This window comes from Mercenaria mercenaria, chromosome 16 (assembly GCF_021730395.1).
Source record: "Mercenaria mercenaria strain notata chromosome 16, MADL_Memer_1, whole genome shotgun sequence".
Classification (NCBI taxonomy): Eukaryota; Metazoa; Mollusca; class Bivalvia; order Venerida; family Veneridae; genus Mercenaria; species Mercenaria mercenaria.
Window position 1 is genome coordinate 24,281,706 of NC_069376.1, and position 19,034 is coordinate 24,300,739.

The following is a 19,034-nucleotide window of genomic DNA, read 5'->3' on the forward strand; positions in this document are numbered from 1 at the left end:
GGCAAGAAGCACTTTTATAAATGGCTCTATTTTAAGACACGAAGCATCGGCTCGACTATAACTAAGACTTTGCCAGCATGAAGCATCGACTCCGTTATGAGAAAATCTGTGCCTGGCAAGAAAAAGCTCTGCCAAGAAGAGGCGTTGGCTCTATAATAAGAAAAGCTCTACAGGCACAAAACATTATCTCCACTGAAACAAAAGTTCTGCCTTAGTTCTGCCAGTACAAAATCTGTGCCAACTTAAAGCATCGGTTCTGTCGTAAGAAAAGTGCTGCCGACACGAAGCACCAGCATTATTATTTAAAAAGTTCTGTCGGCACGAAGCATTAGCTGTATGACAGCAAAACCTCTGCCGACACAGATTATCAAGTGTTATAGTAAAACTTATCCCGACGGAACACATCGGTTGAACTATAACACAAGCTCTGCCGACATAGAACACCTGTGCTCTATGACAACAAAATAACAACAGCTCGGCAAACACGCAGCCACAAAAATATTTAATCTTTAAAATCCATAGACATATGTCCAGCTCTATTATAGCAAAATCTCTGCCGACATGGACATCATCTCAATCATAAAAAAGTTCTGCCGACCGACACGAGGCATCAGCTTTAATTTAGTGAAAGCTCTGGTGAAACGAAGCATTGGCTATATTATAGCAAAGGTTCTGTCAGTGGAACAAAAAAAAAAACAACATAAAAGGTTAGGGTAGATTTTCTGGAAACACTGAGCACCCCAAACACAGCTTTAGAGCCACGCATTGGCAAAGTAGGCCAACAACAAAAAGAAGCTGTAATGGAAAACTATTATAGACGGGTTGCTTCAAAAATCCAACTATATTTTAATTTTTATGCAACAAATAAGGTTATTGTGAAATATACGAATTACATTAGCAAATTTTAAAGTAAATTTCGAGAAAAAGTGTTGTATTAATCTAACTATAAATACTTCTGATTTAATATATTTACCCTACAATTGGGGTTGTAAATCTTAAACGCATTCTTTTAGTGTTGAGATATTCGTTCATTTTCTCATTGGGACGAGTTATATACTTCACAAACTGGCCAATCCACCACACCGCCGGGTCACCATGAAAGTGCAAGATTCTGTCTGCAAGATCCTCTGGTACAGCAAGGGGGAAGTAACTAGGACGAGACATGGACTCTATCGATGCCATCTCTACGACCTCGGCATTGTCGACTTCAATACTATTGGCTGCACAATACAAAAATGTTATTTACCTATATATATTCTGTCAAAAGATACAGCTTGTATTGCACAAGTAAATATGAATATGCAGAAAATATTCCGAATTGTACCTTGGCGGACTACTCTTATTTAATATGCATGTCCTGACAGAGTTCTATAAAAGGCTCACACAAAAACTTCACTCATTTTTAACTTAACATCGACATCATTTAAGATTTAGTTCGATAACAAAAAGTTGAAGAAAGGGCCACTACAACAGTAACTATGTCTGGGATTTTGTATTCGGCTCTCATGTATTTTGCAAGGATGGATCACACTCGGCGCTTGCGCACCTCGTGAGATTCGATCTGGCAAAATCCACTCGATAACAGCATCCCAGATCGAGCTACTATTATAATAACAGTATTGTGTTTTGTTGTAGTTGGTTCTGTGTTCGTAATTAATAAGGTGGTGATGTTTCAGTGAAACATTAAACATTTACTGTATGTAATCTTCAATTAATCGTGTTCAATATAATCTACATACATGTTGAGGGTATACATCTAAAATTTAAGATCTTTCATATTTCATTAAAAAGTCATAATCTGATAAACATTCTATCCCTAATTAGTTGCATCAGCTGCAAGCACTCAACGTAACCTTTCCATATAGGCACAGGTCCGTCCGCCGTACAGTTTTTCCCTAAAGGTAAAAATGCGGTTGTCCATCCATTCCGTGCGTACTGCCAACCTTTTGATTCCAATATAAGGGTCCGCCGTGTAGCATATGCCATTATAAGACAAGCAGTGATGTGATGTACTTTACATCCGAAACCACACCCGTTGTTTACCTTACATACCAGTTTCTTAACGCTTTTACATTCCTTTGGACTCTGTATAAAGATTAAGTGTTTGCTTATAATAGTTATACTTTTTGAAATGCCAAATAGTTTGTGTTATGAGACACCTTTGCCTAGTACATATCTATCTGGTAATGCCAAACATCGGATGGAACTGCCATCGATAAGCAAGTGACTTACAAAACGGTTGTATCTTACGGTTATTGGAATGTACAATTATGTCACTAATTAAATAATAATAAATCATATTGCATATGGTCATAATATGTGTAATACATGTCCTTGTAAGATAAAACAGGAACGAGCATTGCTACTTGAACGTTTCTTGTAAGATACACCAGGAATGATAATGTTTGTTACTGGCAAATACATCAGGAACGATAACGACTGTTATTTGAACATGCCCTTGTCAAATACATTAGGAATGATAATGTTTGTTATGTAAACATGCCCTTTTAAAATACATCAGGCACGATAATGTTTGTTATGTGAACATGCCCTTGTCAAATACATCAGGAATGATTATGATTGCTATGTGTACATGCCCTTGTCACATACATCAGGAACGATAATGTTTGCTATGTGAACATGCCTATTTCAAATACATTTGGCACGATTGTTTGCCATGTGTAAGTGACCTTTTTCAAATACACCAGGAACGATAACGATTGTTATATGAACATGCCCTTGTCAAAGACATTAGGAATGATAATGTTTGTTATGTGAACATGCCTTTGTCAAATACACCAGAAACGATCATGTTTGTTATGTGAACATGCCTTTGTCAAATACATCAGAAACGATCATGTTTGTTATGTGAACATTCCCTTGTCAAATACATCAGGAATGATTATGTTTGTTATGTGAACATGCCATTGGCAAATACATCAGGAACGATAAAGATTGCTATGTGAACATGCCCTTGTCAACTTCATCAGGAGTGATAATGATTGCTATGTGAAGATGCCTTTGTCATATACATCAGGAACGATAAGGTTTGCTATGTGAACATGCCCTTTTCAAATACATCAGGCACGATATAATGTTTGCTATGTGAACGTGCCCTTTAAAAGTACATTAAGAATGATAATGTTTGCTATGTAAACCTGCCCTTTTAAAATACATCAGGAACAATAACGATTGTTATGTGAACATGCCCTTTTCAAATACACCAGGAACGATAACGATTGTTATATGAACATGCCCTTTTCAAATACATCAGGAATGAAAATGTTTGCTATATGAACATGCCCTTGTCAAATACACCAGGAACGATAATGTTTGTTATTTGAACATGCCCTTGTCAAATACATCAGGAATGATAATGTTGGTTATGTGAACATGCCCTAGTTAAATAATTAGGAATGATAATGTTTGTTATGTGAACATGCTCTTTTCAAATACACCAGGAACGATAATGTTTGCTATGTGAACATGCCTTTTTCAAATACACCAGGAACGAGAATGTTTGCTATGTGAACTTGCCCTTGTCATATACATCAAGAACGATAATGATTGTTATGTGAACATGCCCTTGTCAAATACATCAGGAACGATAACGATTGTTATGTGAACATGCCATTTTCAAATACATCAGACACGATAAGATTGCTATGTGAACGTGCCCTTGTCACATACATCAAGAACGATAATGTTTGCTATGTGAACATTCCCTTTTCAAATACATCAGACATGATAATGTTGCTATGTGAACGTGCACTTTAAAAGTACATTTGGAATGATAATATTTGCCATGTAAACAAGCCCTTGTCACATACATCAGAAACAATAATGTTTGCTATGTAAACATGCCCTTGTCACATACATCAGGAACGATAATGTTTGCTATGTGAACATTCCCTTTTCAAATACATCAGACACGATAATGTTGCTATGTGAACGTGCACTTTAAAAGTACATTTGGAATGATAATATTTGCTATGTAAACAAGCGCTTGTCACATTCAGGAAGGATAATGTTTGCTTTGTGAACATGCCCTTTTCAAATACATCAGGAACGATATGTTTGCTACGTGAACATGCCTATTTCAAATACATCAGGAACGATTGTTATATGAACATGCCCTTGTCAAATACATTAGGAATGATAACGTTTGTTATGTTAACAAGCCCTTTTCAAATACATCAGGCACGATAATGTTTGTTATGTGAACATGCCCTTGTCAAATACATCAGGATTGATTATAATTGCTATGTGTACATGCCCTTGTCACATACATCAGGAACGATAAGGTTTGATACGTGAACATGCCTATTTCAAATACATTTGGCACGTTTGTTTGCCATGTGAACGTGACCTTTAAAAGTACATTAAGAATGAACATTTTTGCTATATAAACATGCCCTTGTCACATACATCGGGAACGATAATGTTTGCTATGTGAACATGCCCTTTTCAATTACACAAGGAACGATAATATTTGCTATGTAAACATGCCCTTGCCAAAAACATCAGAAACGATCATGTTTGTTATGTGAACATTCCCTTGTCAAATACATCAGGAATGATTATGTATGTTATGTGAACATGCTGTTGGCAAATACATCAGGAACGATAAAGATTGCTATGTGAACATGCCCTTGTCTATTTCATCAGGAGTGATAATGATTGCTATGTGAATATGCCCTTTTCAAATACATCAGGCACGATAATGTTTGCTATGTGAACATGCCCTTTTCAAATACATCAGGCACGATATAATGTTTGCTATGTGAACGTGTCCTTTTCAAATACATAAGGCACGATAATGTTTGCTATTTGAACGTGCCCTTTAAAAGTACATTAAGAATGATAATGTTTGCTATGTAAGCCTGCCCTTTTCAAATACATCAGGAACGATAACGATTGTTATATGAACATGCCCTTTTCAAATACATCAGGAATGAAAATATTTGCTATATGAACATACCCTTGTCAAATACACAAGGAACGATAATGTTTATTATTTGAACATGCCATTGTCAAACACATCAGGAATGATAATGTTTGTTATGTGAACATGCCCTAGTTAAATACATTAGGAATGATAATGTTTATTATGTAAGCCTGCCCTTTTCAAATACATCAGGAACGATAACGACTGTTATGTGAACATGCCCTTTTCAAATACATCAGGAACGATAACGATTGTTATATGAACATGCCCTTTTCAAATACATCAGGAATGAAAATATTTGCTATATGAACATGCCCTTGTCAAACACATCAGGAATGATAATCCTTGTTATGTGAACATGCCCTAGTTAAATACATTAGGAATGATAATGCTTGTTATGTAAGCCTGCCCTTTTCAAATACATCAGGAACGATAACGACTGTTATGTGAACATGCCCTTTTCAAATACATCAGGAACGATAACGACTGTTATGTGAACATGCCCTTTTCAAATACACCAGGAACGATAATGTTTGTTATTTGAACATGCCCTTGTCAAACACATCAGGAATGATAATCCTTGTTATGTGAACATGCCCTAGTTAAATACATTAGGAATGATAATGTTTGTTATGTGAACATGCTCTTTTCAAATATACCAGGAACGATAATGTTTGCTATGTGAACATGCCCTTTTCAAATACACCAGGAACGATAATGTTTGCTACGTGAACTTGCCCTTGTCATATACACCAAGAACGATAATGATTGTTATGTGAACATGCCCTTGTCAAATACATGAGGAACGATAATGATTGTTATGTGAACATGCCATTTTCAAATACATCAGACACGATAAGATTGCTATGTGAACTTGCCCTTTAAAAGTACATTTGGAATGATAATATTTGCCATTTAAACAAGCCCTTGTCACATACATCAGGAACAATAATGTTTGCTATGTGAACATGCCCTTGTCACATACATCAGGAACGATAATGTTTGCTATGTGAATATTCCCTTTTCAAATCCATCAGAGACGATAATATTGCTATGTGAACATGCACTTTAAAGGTACATTTGGAATGATAATATTTGCTATGTAAACAAGGCCTTGTCACATTCATCAGGAACGATAATGTTTGCTATGTGAACATGCCCTTGTCAAATACATCAGGAACGATAATGATTGTTATGTAAACATGCCATTTTCAAATACATCAGACACGATAAGATTGCTATGTAAACGTGCCCTTTAAAAGTACATTTGGAATGATAATATTTGCCATGTAAACAAGCTCTTGTCACATACATCAGGAACAATAATGTTTGCTATGTGAACATGCCCTTGTCACATACATCAGGAATGATAATGTTCGCTATGTGAACATTCCCTTTTCAAATACATCAGACACGATAATGTTGCTATGTGAACGTGCACTTTAAAAGTATATTTGAAACGATAATATTTGCTATGCAAACAAGCCCTTTTCAAATACATCAGGCACGATAATGTTTGCTATGTGAACATTCCCTTTTCAAATACATCAGACACGATAATGTTGCTATGTGAACATTCCCTTTTCAAATACATCAGACACGATAATGTTGCTATGTGAACATTCCCTTTTCAAATACATCAGACACGATAATGTCTGCTATGTGAACATTCCCTTTTCAAATACATCAGACACGATGATGTTGCTATGTGAACGTGCACTTTAAAAGTACATTTGGAATGATAATAGTATTGTTGATAGTATTGTTTGCTGCATGAACGCGCCCTTCATAAGATACACAAAAACTGACGATGTTTGCTTTGTGAACTTGTCCTTGTAAGACACATCAGCCACGATAATGTTTGCTATATGAACGATAATGTTTGTTACGTAAAAGTGTCCTATGTATATATGAACCTGCCCTTGTAAGATACATAATGAATGATAATGTTTGCCATATGAACGATAATGTTTGTTACGTAAAAGTGTCCTATATGAACCAGTTCTTGTAAGATACATAATGAATGATAATGTTTGCTATATGAACGATAATGTTTGTTACGTAAAAGTGTCCTATATGAACCAGTCCTTGCAAGATACATGATGAATGATAATGTTTGCCATATGAACGATAAGTTTGCTACGAAAAAAGTTACCTATATGAACCATTTCTTGTAAGATACACGATAAAACGATAATGTTTGCTATATGACGATAATGTTTAATACGTGAAAGTGTCCTATATGAACCAGTCCTTGTAAGATACATGATGAACGATAATGTTTGCTATATGAACGATAATGTTCATACGTGAAAGTGTCCTATATGAACCAGTCCTTGTAAGATACATGATGAATGATAATGTTTGCCATATGAACGATAATGTTTGTTACGTGAAAGTGTCCTATATGAACCAGTCCTTGTAAGATACATGATGAATGATAATGTTTGCCATATGAACGATAATGTTTGTTACGTGAAAGTGTCCTATATGAACCAGTTCTTGTAAGATACATGATGAATGATAATGTTTGCCATATGAACGATAATGTTTGTTACGTGAAAGTGTCCTATATGAACCAGTTCTTGCAAGATACATGATGAACGATAATGTTTGCTATATGAACGATAATGTTTGTTACGTGAAAGTGTCCTATATGAACCAGTCCTTGTAAGATACATGATGAACGATAATGTTTGCTATATGAACGATAATGTTTGTTACGTGAAAGTGTCCTTTATGAACCAGTCCTTGTAAGATACATGATGAACGATAATGTTTGCTATATGAACGATAATGTTTGTTACGTAAAAGTGTCCTATATGAACCAGTCCTTGTAAGATACATGATGAATGATAATGTTTGCTGTATGAACGATAATGTTTGTTACGTGAAAGTGTCCTATATGAACCAGTTCTTGTAAGATACATGATGAATGATAATGTTTGCCATATGAACGATAATGTTTGTTACGTGAAAGTGTCCTATATGAACCAGTCCTTGTAAGATACATGATGAATGATAATGTTTGCCATATGAACGATAATGTTTGTTACGTGAAAGTGTCCTATATGAACCAGTCCTTGTAAGATACATGATGAATGATAATGTTCGCTATATGAACGATAATGTTTGTTACGTGAAAGTGTCCTATATGAACCAGTTCTTGTAAGATACATGATGAATGATAATGTTTGCTATATGAACGATAATGTTTGTTACGTGAAAGTGTCCTATATGAACCAATCCTTGTAAGATACATGATGAACGATAATGTTTGCTATATGAACGATAATGTTTGTTACGTGAAAGTGTCCTATATGAATCAGTCCTTGTAAGATACATAATGAACGATAATGTTTGCTATATGAACGATAATGTTTGTTACGTGAAAGTGTCCTATATGAACCAGTTCTTGTAAGATACATGATGAATGATAATGATTGCTATATGAAAAAGCATGGCGACACGTGTATCCTTGAAAGACTGGTAAAGTATGATTGTGTTCTGGATGGAACTATTGAGTGATTTGTCAGTTCACTCTCTTAAGAATTATTCGTAACCATATCACAACTTCAGAAGCAACAAAATGCTCGCTAAACACATTTAAAAATTTAAAAACTTCAGTATTATTTTTGATACCAGAATTTCCTTTCTCTGAAGCATGATAAACAACTAGTACCTGTAAGTAGTTAAGTCTTCTCTGCACGAGAAGCCCAAGCCTGTGCGATTCTTCCTTCCGCCATTCGCCATGGCCATCGGCGAGTCGATTCATATCACTCCTAAATTTTCTGAAATAAAACTCAGAAGTTTAGATAAGACCACGTACTTCGCTATATGTATTATTGTTGTGTATCCTAAACGGAAATATATTGTATGGTCACGTGGTGCAAATGCGAAAGAGCTGTCGGAGGCTATTCAAAAGCTTTGTCACAGGAAAGAAAACAATGAATACAATGACACATCAAGTACAAAACAGGCCAGTTTGCTTTAAAATTAAGTAGTTTGTCATAGAACTTGCGCTGGTGTGATACTAAATGAGACAATAGCTTGCATTCAAACGTTATCGCAAACCTTGCTTTGTCGAAAAAGGTGGAAAAGTTTGTAAAATAAAAACCTAACCAAAGTTATGGGGAAATGTTCATCACGTGGGAAAAGTGTGGAATTTTCAATCTATTCCAAAGTGGAACTTGAATCAAGTCACATTACATGGGGGTGATTTCGCGTTTTTGCCCCGGGCCCGCCGAGCGAAAACCGAGAATTAACAAGTTAATGGCAGGGACGCGGGACGTAAACTCGCTTTTTAGCGAGTCGGGGGGCCGGGGGTGGGGGTTGGGGCGTGTGCGTAGCGAAAACACGATAATTAGCGGTGTTGCGGGGCGAAAAGTCGACGTTTAGTTATTCTAATGGCGTGGGCGCGGTGCAAAAACTCGAGTTTGAAGAAACGCTAATTATCGTGTTTTCGCCCCTCCCCAAGTACAAATCCACATTTACCCTGCGTTACCCCGACAATAACGAGTTTTGCCCCGGTCCCCGCCATTGTAATGCTTAATTTTCGCCTTTTCGCCCCGCGAACTTGCTATTTAGCGGGTTGTCGCCCCGCAATCCCGCCGTTTTATTTCTCTAATTTCGACTTTTTGCATTTTCGTTTTTTAAGCGTTACGTGTTTCAATTAACTATTTGGCTGATTTGTGCCATTTCAACTTTCCGCCCCGCGACCTTGCCAAGCCAAACCACAAGGATTAAGATGGTTTAAATGGCGGGGGCGCTGGAGCGAAAACTCGCTAATTAGCGGGGACACAGAGAGTGGCTGATTTCTGCGTTTTTGCCCCGCGACCCCGCCGAGCGAAAACACGAGAATTAACAAGTTAAAATGGCAGGGACGCGGGACGTAAACTCGCTTTTTAGCGAGTCGGGGGGCCGGGGGTGGGGGTTGGGGCGTGTGCGTAGCGAAAACACGATAATTAGCGGGGTCGCGGGGCAAAAACGCGATGTCGGGGCGCAACTTGTAAGCAACGCTAATTATCGTGTTTTTCGAACCGCGCCCCCGATATATCAGTTACTAAATCTCGCCTCGCGATCCCGCTAAACAGCGAGTTTTCGCTCCACGTCCCCGTTAAATAGCTTGTTTTCGCCCCGCGCCCCCGTTATTTTAACTTGTTAATTATCGTGTTTTCGCTCGGCGGAGTCGTGGAGTGAACACGCGAAATGGCAGAAATCAGCCACCATACATACCATATCCCGAATAATGTCAATTTCTGAACATGTGCATATCTTTGATCCTATCAAATTGAAAAACTTTGTGTTACAATGAATTTTCACATGCTTTCATAGAGTCAGCAGCTTACATTAAACGTCATTTTGAAAACAGGCAGACCTTTAAAGAAAGGAAAAGAGAGTTACGGACCCTATAACAGAATATCCCCTTAGACGCGTGTGTGAAATTTCAATCCATTACCAGTGAATGGTTACTGAAATGCTGTATAACGTACGAAACATGATGGCCGATCGGTTCGTTCGCACTGACACCCATTCAGGTTACTCAGTGATAGAAATATGTTATCATAATCAATTTAGGCTCTAAGCTGATGAAAAAGGGGGTAACTTTCAAGAACATGCACACCAGAATAAATGCCAATTCAAATAAAAGCAAATCTATGAATATTACGTTCTTAGTAATATTAACAATATTTTTTATATGCAGATAAACGTGCTTTACTGGCCAACCGTATTAAGCACTGACTAGTCTTAAGCTGCGAGCCAGCCTACATCCTGAATTAAAATGTAGTTTTATTTCCGCCTGCTCTTAACGACCACATTGTCACTCCCTTGTTTAATAGTATAAGACTTTTGATGTAACGGTAAGGTTTTAACTTGACCAGGATGCTTACTTTTGGAATTCAAGAATGTCGTTGAGAACACCTTCTTTTTCTTTCACCAAATGCTGATGTTTACTGATTATATTGTAAATATAACGTAAAAACTCTATGGTGCTACGTCCTACTTCCCTTCTTGCTATTTCTTCTTTCAGGCTCGGATGATTGTCATTTGCTGAAGAGAAATGTATGTTTTCAATGAAGCGTATACATTATATCGCTCTATCATTTTTGTCGTAAATTATACATTACTTACTTTATCTACTTGTCATTAAATAAACATTATACACTTTATATAATCTGTCGAGGATACATTCTGTGCTTTATACCGCATGTCGAATACTTTATCTCACGCGCATGTAATTATACTTTAAGTAGTTTAAATTTAATTTACAGTCGGTGATAATACTTCCTGTATTTTATATTACATGTCGAATATAACGTGTTCTACATTCAACCTAAAATGTCCGTAATTACATAGTATATGCATCGTCCCATATTTTTGTCTTATATTTTGGTAAGTATACGTTCTGAACATTGTCATACATAGATATAGTGGTAATTATACATTCGATCTGAATATATAAATTGTAATTCGTGTACTTTATCTTACATGTCGGCTATTATACATGACAATGTAGAATTTGTACGTTCGATGTCGTTGATTGTTCTTTACTTAATCACACATGTCGGTAATTATAATATGCATTCTGCACTTTATCTGCAAATGCGAAATTTGTTCGTTCTGTACTTTAACTTGCACATTTTGAACTTTATATTTAAGATGTAGAAGTTGAACGGTTTTTTTTAAGTTTATATTACCTACATGTACTTTCTTTTAAAGGGTGTAAGGGAAGTTCGTTCCATTTGATGACGTTAACCAGCAAAGTAACAACATGGAAAATAAGGCTTTAGTCATATGAAATGCCTTCATTTTGACATATTGTGTTACAGAATTTTGGTTAATCTAATTTTTATTGGAGAAAAAACAAAAACAACAAACAACAATTTGTAATATTGTCTAAACTAAATTCGAAAATTTCAACGTCTAAAAATTAAACAAACTCTACTTCTTAAATTGATGCTTACACCTATGGCAAGCCAATTGTCCAATAATTACGTGAACCCCAGTTCACGGTCGAAAAACTAGGTTTAACGATCGATAAACTAGGTTTTTCGAACGTAAAACTAGATTTTTCAAATACTAACCTATATTTTCGAATGAAAACATCAGATACCGGGCGTAAACCATAGTTTACGCTCGTGAACCCAGGTTTACGTTCGATAAACTAGGTTTCTCGATTGAACTATGAATTTCGTTCGTTATCCTATGTTTACGACCGTAAACTTTGGGTTTTCGAACGTGAACCTACGTTTAAAGAGCGTAAACTATGGTTACGACGTTTTCCTATGTTTTCGCTCGGGAAAAATAGGTTAGATTTGAAAAACTTGTTTACGAACGCAAATCTAAGTTCACGCTCGTAAACCCAAGTTCATTATAGGTTTAGAACTATTTCATATGGCATATCAGACACTGCCATATGAAATAGTTAAAAAAAGAAAGCCGTTCGATTGATTTTATTTTTATTATTATTTCTTGAAATCGGTATGCAAGAAAAAGATATTCTTGCATACCAGACGGGGATTTCCGTTATTTTTACCGGTGCTGGAAAAATCCATCTTACACCCCGGGGTGTAAGATGACTCTCGTGCTTTAAATGACGTATTACGAACTACGCATATGTGGGAGATTTATGTAGTAATTTATATTTAATTTAAAAAAACTGAATAAAAATCCAACACCTTGACAGTTCCTCTTTGTTCCTGATGGTATATTTCTCGATTCAAAACACATTGTTTTATCAAAAAATCATAACGTTACGCTGCAACTGATACAACAAAACCGGAACTAATAATTGTTATTTTTCTTTGAAACGTCATGACGTCTTTCCTGTTTACGGACGTTGGTTTCCGCGCTTTGTTAAATACGCGTTTTAAGAAATAGTTCTAAAAGAAAGCTTCGATGATTTTTGTTTAAATATTATTTCTTGATATCGGTATGCAAGAAAAGATTCTGTCACTGTTGTAGGTTCAGACAGGGAAAACCGGCTCGGGTACTGTTTAGGGCGGTAAAATCGGTAGGAACCCTGTTACCGCCTAAACAGTTACCCTCGAGGCTGGAAATTCCCATCTGCACCTACAACCAGTGAAAGAATCTTATACTGTTACTAGTCATAGGTGCAGATGAAAATATCCGGCTCTCGGGTAACTGTTTAGGCGGTAACTCGACAAAGAGCCTCATTACCGCCCAAACAGCTTCCCTCGAGGCCGGATATTCCCATCTGCACCTACAACCAGTGAAAGAATCTTATAGTCTTTTATGGTTGTAAGTATACGATATGTACATTGTCTTGTATGGTGGTAAGTATACGTTATGTACGTTGTCTTGTATGGTGGTAAGTATACGTTATGTACGTTGTCTTGTAGGATGGTAATTATACGTTATGTACGTTGTCTTGTATGGCGGTAAGTATACGTTATGTACGTTGTCTTGTATGGTGGTAAGTATACGTTATGTACATTGTCTTGTAGAATGGTAAGTATACGTTATGTACATTGTCTTGTAGGATGGTAAGTATACGTTATGTACATTGTCTTGTATGGCGGTAAGTATACGTTATGTACGTTGTCTTGTAGGATGGTAATTATACGTTATGTACATTGTCTTGTATGGTGGTAAGTATACGTTTTGTACATTGTCTTGTAGGATGGTAATTATACGTTATGTACGTTGTCTTGTATGGCGGTAAGTATACGTTATGTACATTGTCTTGTAGGATGGTAAGTATACGTTATGTACATTGTCTTGTATGGTGGTAAGTATACGTTTTGTACATTGTCTTGTAGGATGGTAATTATACGTTATGTACGTTGTCTTGTATGGCGGTAAGTATACGTTATGTACGTTGTCTTGTATGGTGGTAAGTATACGTTATGTACATTGTCTTGTAGAATGGTAAGTATACGTTATGTACATTGTCTTGTAGGATGGTAAGTATACGTTATGTACATTGTCTTGTATGGCGGTAAGTATACGTTATGTACGTTGTCTTGTAGGATGGTAATTATACGTTATGTACGTTGTCTTGTATGGCGGTAAGTATACGTTATGTACGTTGTCTTGTAGGATGGTAAGTATACGTTATGTACATTGTCTTGTAGGATGGTAAGTATACGTTATGTACATTGTCTTGTAGGATGGTAATTATACGTTATGTACGTTGTCTTGTATGGCGGTAAGTATACGTTATGTACGTTGTCTTGTAGGATGGTAATTATACGTTATGTACGTTGTCTTGTATGGCGGTAAGTATACGTTATGTACGTTGTCTTGTAGGATGGTAAGTATACGTTATGTACATTGTCTTGTAGGATGGTAATTATACGTTATGTACATTGTCTTGTATGGCGGTAAGTATACGTTATGTACGTTGTCTTGTAGGATGGTAATTATACGTTATGTACGTTGTCTTGTATGGCGGTAAGTATACGTTATGTACGTTGTCTTGTAGGATGGTAAGTATACGTTATGTACATTGTCTTGTAGGATGGTAAGTATACGTTATGTACATTGTCTTGTAGGATGGTAATTATACGTTATGTACGTTGTCTTGTAGGATGGTAAGTATACGTTATGTACGTTGTCTTGTAGGATGGTAAGTATACGTTATGTACATTGTCTTGTAGGATGGTAAGTATACGTTATGTACATTGTCTTGTAGAATGGTAATTATACGTTATGTACGTTGTCTTGTAGGATGGTAAGTATACGTTATGTACATTGTCTTGTAGGATGGTAAGTATACGTTATGTACATTGTCTTGTAGGATGGTAATTATACGTTATGTACGTTGTCTTGTATGGCGGTAAGTATACGTTATGTACGTTGTCTTGTAGGATGGTAATTATACGTTATGTACGTTGTCTTGTATGGCGGTAAGTATACGTTATGTACGTTGTCTTGTAGGATGGTAAGTATACGTTATGTACATTGTCTTGTAGGATGGTAATTATACGTTATGTACGTTGTCTTGTATGGCGGTAAGTATACGTTATGTACGTTGTCTTGTAGGATGGTAATTATACGTTATGTACGTTGTCTTGTATGGCGGTAAGTATACGTTATGTACGTTGTCTTGTATGGCGGTAAGTATACGTTATGTACATTGTCTTGTATGGCGGTAAGTATACGTTATGTACGTTGTCTTGTAGGATGGTAATTATACGTTATGTACGTTGTCTTGTATGGCGGTAAGTATACGATATGTACATTGTCTTGTATGGTGGTAAGTATACGTTTTGTACATTGTCTTGTATGGCGGTAAGTATACGTTATGTACGTTGTCTTGTATGGTAGTAAGTATACGTTATGTACGTTGTCTTGTATGGTAGTAAGAATACGTTATGTACGTTGTCTTGTATGGTAGTAAGTATACGTTATGTACGTTGTCTTGTATGGTAGTAAGAATACGTTTTGTACATTGTCTTGTATGGTAGTAAGTATACGTTATGTACGTTGTCTTGTATGGTAGTAAGAATACGTTATGTACGTTGTCTTGTATGGCAGTAAGTATACGTTATTGGATTTATATCGGGAAATATGCACGAGTTCTGCAATGGATATATTGCGCTACTTTAGGAGCGCAGTATTATTCCGCGAAAGAACTCGTGCATATTTCTTGATGCAAATCTAATATTTTTTATTACAAACGCATCTACACTTAAAACTATTATATAAAATGATAAAAAAATGTTATTACGTCTGTGTAAAATTGAAAATATCGTCGTTAAGGAACTGTTTAACGCGACGACATACATGTAACTGACGTCACAAATGACGTCACACACCCAATATGACATTTGAACGTCAATATGGAAAAGTATTGCCGTTTCAGTTTCCATTGAAACTTAACGGAGTTAATAAATTTGTATGTAATAAGTATACGTTATGTACGTTGTCTTGTAGGATGGTAATTATACGTTATGTACGTTGTCTTGTATGATGGTAATAATACGTTATGTACGTTGTCTTGTATGATGGTAATTATACGTTATGTATGTTGTCTTGTATGATGGTAATTATACATTATGTATGTTCTCTTGTATGGTGGTAAATATATATTATGTATGTTGTCTTGTATGATGGTAATTATACATTATGTACGTTGTCTTCCACGCCGGTAATTATACGTTATGTACGTTATCTTGTATGGTAATTATACATTAAATACGTTGTCTTGTATGATGGTAATTATATGTTATGTAGTAAGTATACATTATGTACGTTGTCTTGTATGATGGTAATTATACATTATGTACGTTGTCTTCCACGCCGGTAAGTATACGTTATGTACGTTGTCTTGTATGGTTGCAATTTTATCCTAACCTTATACAAGATATAGCACAAAATCGGCCTGCCTAATAAACTTTGCTTTATTCAGTCAGTGTCAAAATATCACTTTTGCGGGAAATTTTGAAATCACATATTTTATCAAAATTTTAAATTGAAACCGATACCACTGTATGTGAAATGTTTGAATTTAGAAAATGAGTAGTCAAATTATGGGTTTTTATCCAGAAACAAAAAAGTTATTGCTATTTTTCACTTTTACGGCACTTCAGCTGGAAATTTGGAAAACATTTTTTTCCGAATTTTTCGTTGAAACCGTTATCATTGTATTGGAAATGTTCTAACTAAAAAAATAAGTGGTAATATCAAAAGGTTTTATCCAGAAACAAAATGTTATTACAATTTTTCATTTTTTTCGGCAAATTTTATTGAACTTGCAAACGTTATATATGACGTCAAGTCTACACGCTGTTGCTCTTTCCAACGACTTTTCCCCCAAAATTCTGAGCACGTAGGCAATTATACGTTATGTACGTTGTTTTGTATGTTGGCAATTCTACGTTATGTACGTTGTCTTGTATGGTGGCAAGTATACATTATGTACGTTTTCTTGTATGGTGGCAAGTATACGTTATGTACGTTGTCTTGTATGGTGGCAATTATACGTTATCATGTACATTATCTTGTATGGTGGTAAGTATACGTTATGTATGTTTTATCCTGTCACTTGCAGTATTTTCGACCCGATATCAGGGTGCCGTATATCTTTCTTGATATACCGTCAGTTGATCATGTGACCAGTGATATACGGTCAGTTGATCATGTGACCTTATGATCGATATTGTTGTCATAAGAAACTTTGCAACGAAACCATCATCATTGTGTTGGAAATGTCCGAACTAAGAAAATGAGTGGTCAAATAATGAGTTTTTATTCAAAAACGAAGAAGTTATTGCGATTTTGCCGGTAATCACGTCATTATATAAGTGACGTCATTACGAATATGACGTCATTAAAGCGGTTGTCGCACACTTATTTTTGTAAAATAAATTGCCAAATATCGGAAAATGAAGTATTGACAAGATAAATAGAATAACAGGTTAGTGCCTAAGATGGAGAAAGTTTATCTGGCTCGGCTCCGGACGTGATGAGGTTCGCCTTCGGCTCACCCGATAACCTCCTCCACCTCGCCAGATAAACTTTCTCATCTACGGCACTAACCTATTATTCTCTATCCCATACACATTTAACCCTTTGTCATGTATTTGCAGAATATATTCTAAATAATTGTTTTCTCAGAAACTATATTCCAAGTGATTGCAAAGTATTTGCCTCAGACTTTTGCAAACAGTCTGCAAAACGTATCATACTGAAGCAAAGGGTTTGCAAATAAACACTTAGATAAATTACAGACTGCAATTTTAAAGGTTTTGCAAACAAATACTTTATTAAATTAGCAGACAGCAAAGCATCTGCAAACAAACACTTAGCTCATTTAGTTAGCAAAGGTATTGCAAGGCAAGCAATTGTTGAAACTTACATTATTACATGATTTTAGTTATTGTTGCTGGATGATCACTACAATGATTGACTTTTAATAGTTATTTAAACTGCAAATGGTTTTGTGAATTTACATCTGTTTTTCAGATATTAAACATTAGGTCCTTTTCTTTGAACCTCAGAAATTCATTTTTTGCTATTTGTTATGTATTTGCGAATACTTTGCATATTATTTGCATGCAAGTTGCAAATACTTTGCTTTCACTTTACAATTACTTTGCTATCACTTTGCGATTTATTTGCCGAAGTTTCAGCTGCGAATTGTAAATTGTTTGCGAAGTATTTGCATTCTGTGTGCGTAGTGTATATTTGCAAAAGCTTTGCAGAATAGTTGCACGTTTCGTTTCATTTCTACTCGTCTGTGGAATATATTCAGCAATCATGTGCTGCAACTGTTCTGCAAAGATTATGGCAAATATTTGGCAAAGATAAAAAATATATTCTGCAAAGGCCCTGTTTTTGCATGGGTATGTCTTGTAGGATGGTAATAATACGTTATGTACGTTGTCTTGTAGGATGGTAATTATACGTTATGTACGTTTTCTTATATGGTGGCAAGTATACGTTATGTACGTTGTCTTGTATGATGGTAATTATACGTAATGTACGTTGTCTTGTAGGATGGTAATAATACGTTATGTACGTTGTCTTGTAGGACGGTAATTATACGTTATGTACGTTTTCTTATATGGTGGCAAGTATACGTTATGTACGTTGTGTTGTATGATGGTAATAATACGTTATGTATGTTGTCTTGTATGATGGTAATTATACGTTATGTACGTTGTCTTGTAGGATGGCAATTATACGTTATGTACGTTGTCTTGTATGATGGTAATTATACGTAATGTACGTTGTCTTGTACGATGGTAATTATAGGTTATGAACGTTGTCTTGTAGGATGATAATTATACGTTATGTACGTTGTCTTGTACGATGATAATTATACGTTATGTACGTTGTCTTGTACGATGGTAATTATACGTTATGTACGTTGTCTTGTAAGATGGTAATTATACGTTATGTACGTTGTCTTGTATGATGGTAATTATACGTTATGTACGTTGTCTTGTATGATGGTAATTATACGTTATGTACGTTGTCTTGTATGATGGTAATTATACGTTATGTATGTTGTCTTGTATGATGGTAATTATATATTATGTATGCTGTCTTGTATGATGGTAATTATACATTATGTACGTTTTCTTCAGCGCCGGTAATTATACGTTATGTACGT

At 35.8% G+C, this 19,034-nt stretch overlaps 1 protein-coding gene across 3 annotated transcripts in view; it reads right to left on the reverse strand.

Annotated features, from left to right (window-relative positions):
* The window catches only part of LOC123540557 (alpha-(1,6)-fucosyltransferase-like), a 68,981-nt gene that overhangs the window by 7,868 nt on the left and 42,079 nt on the right, over positions 1–19,034 (reverse strand). For 2 of the 3 annotated variants that reach the window (XM_053526399.1, XM_053526401.1), the window contains exons 3-6: positions 10,840–10,999; positions 8,631–8,739; positions 1,854–2,085; positions 974–1,220 (exon numbers count right to left, since the gene is read on the reverse strand). In XM_053526399.1, coding sequence (XP_053382374.1) covers positions 974–1,220; positions 1,854–2,085; positions 8,631–8,739; positions 10,840–10,999 — 748 coding nt within the window. The remainder of the gene's footprint in view (positions 1–973; positions 1,221–1,853; positions 2,086–8,630; positions 8,740–10,839; positions 11,000–19,034) is intronic. The other variant, XM_053526400.1, reaches the window with a different exon arrangement.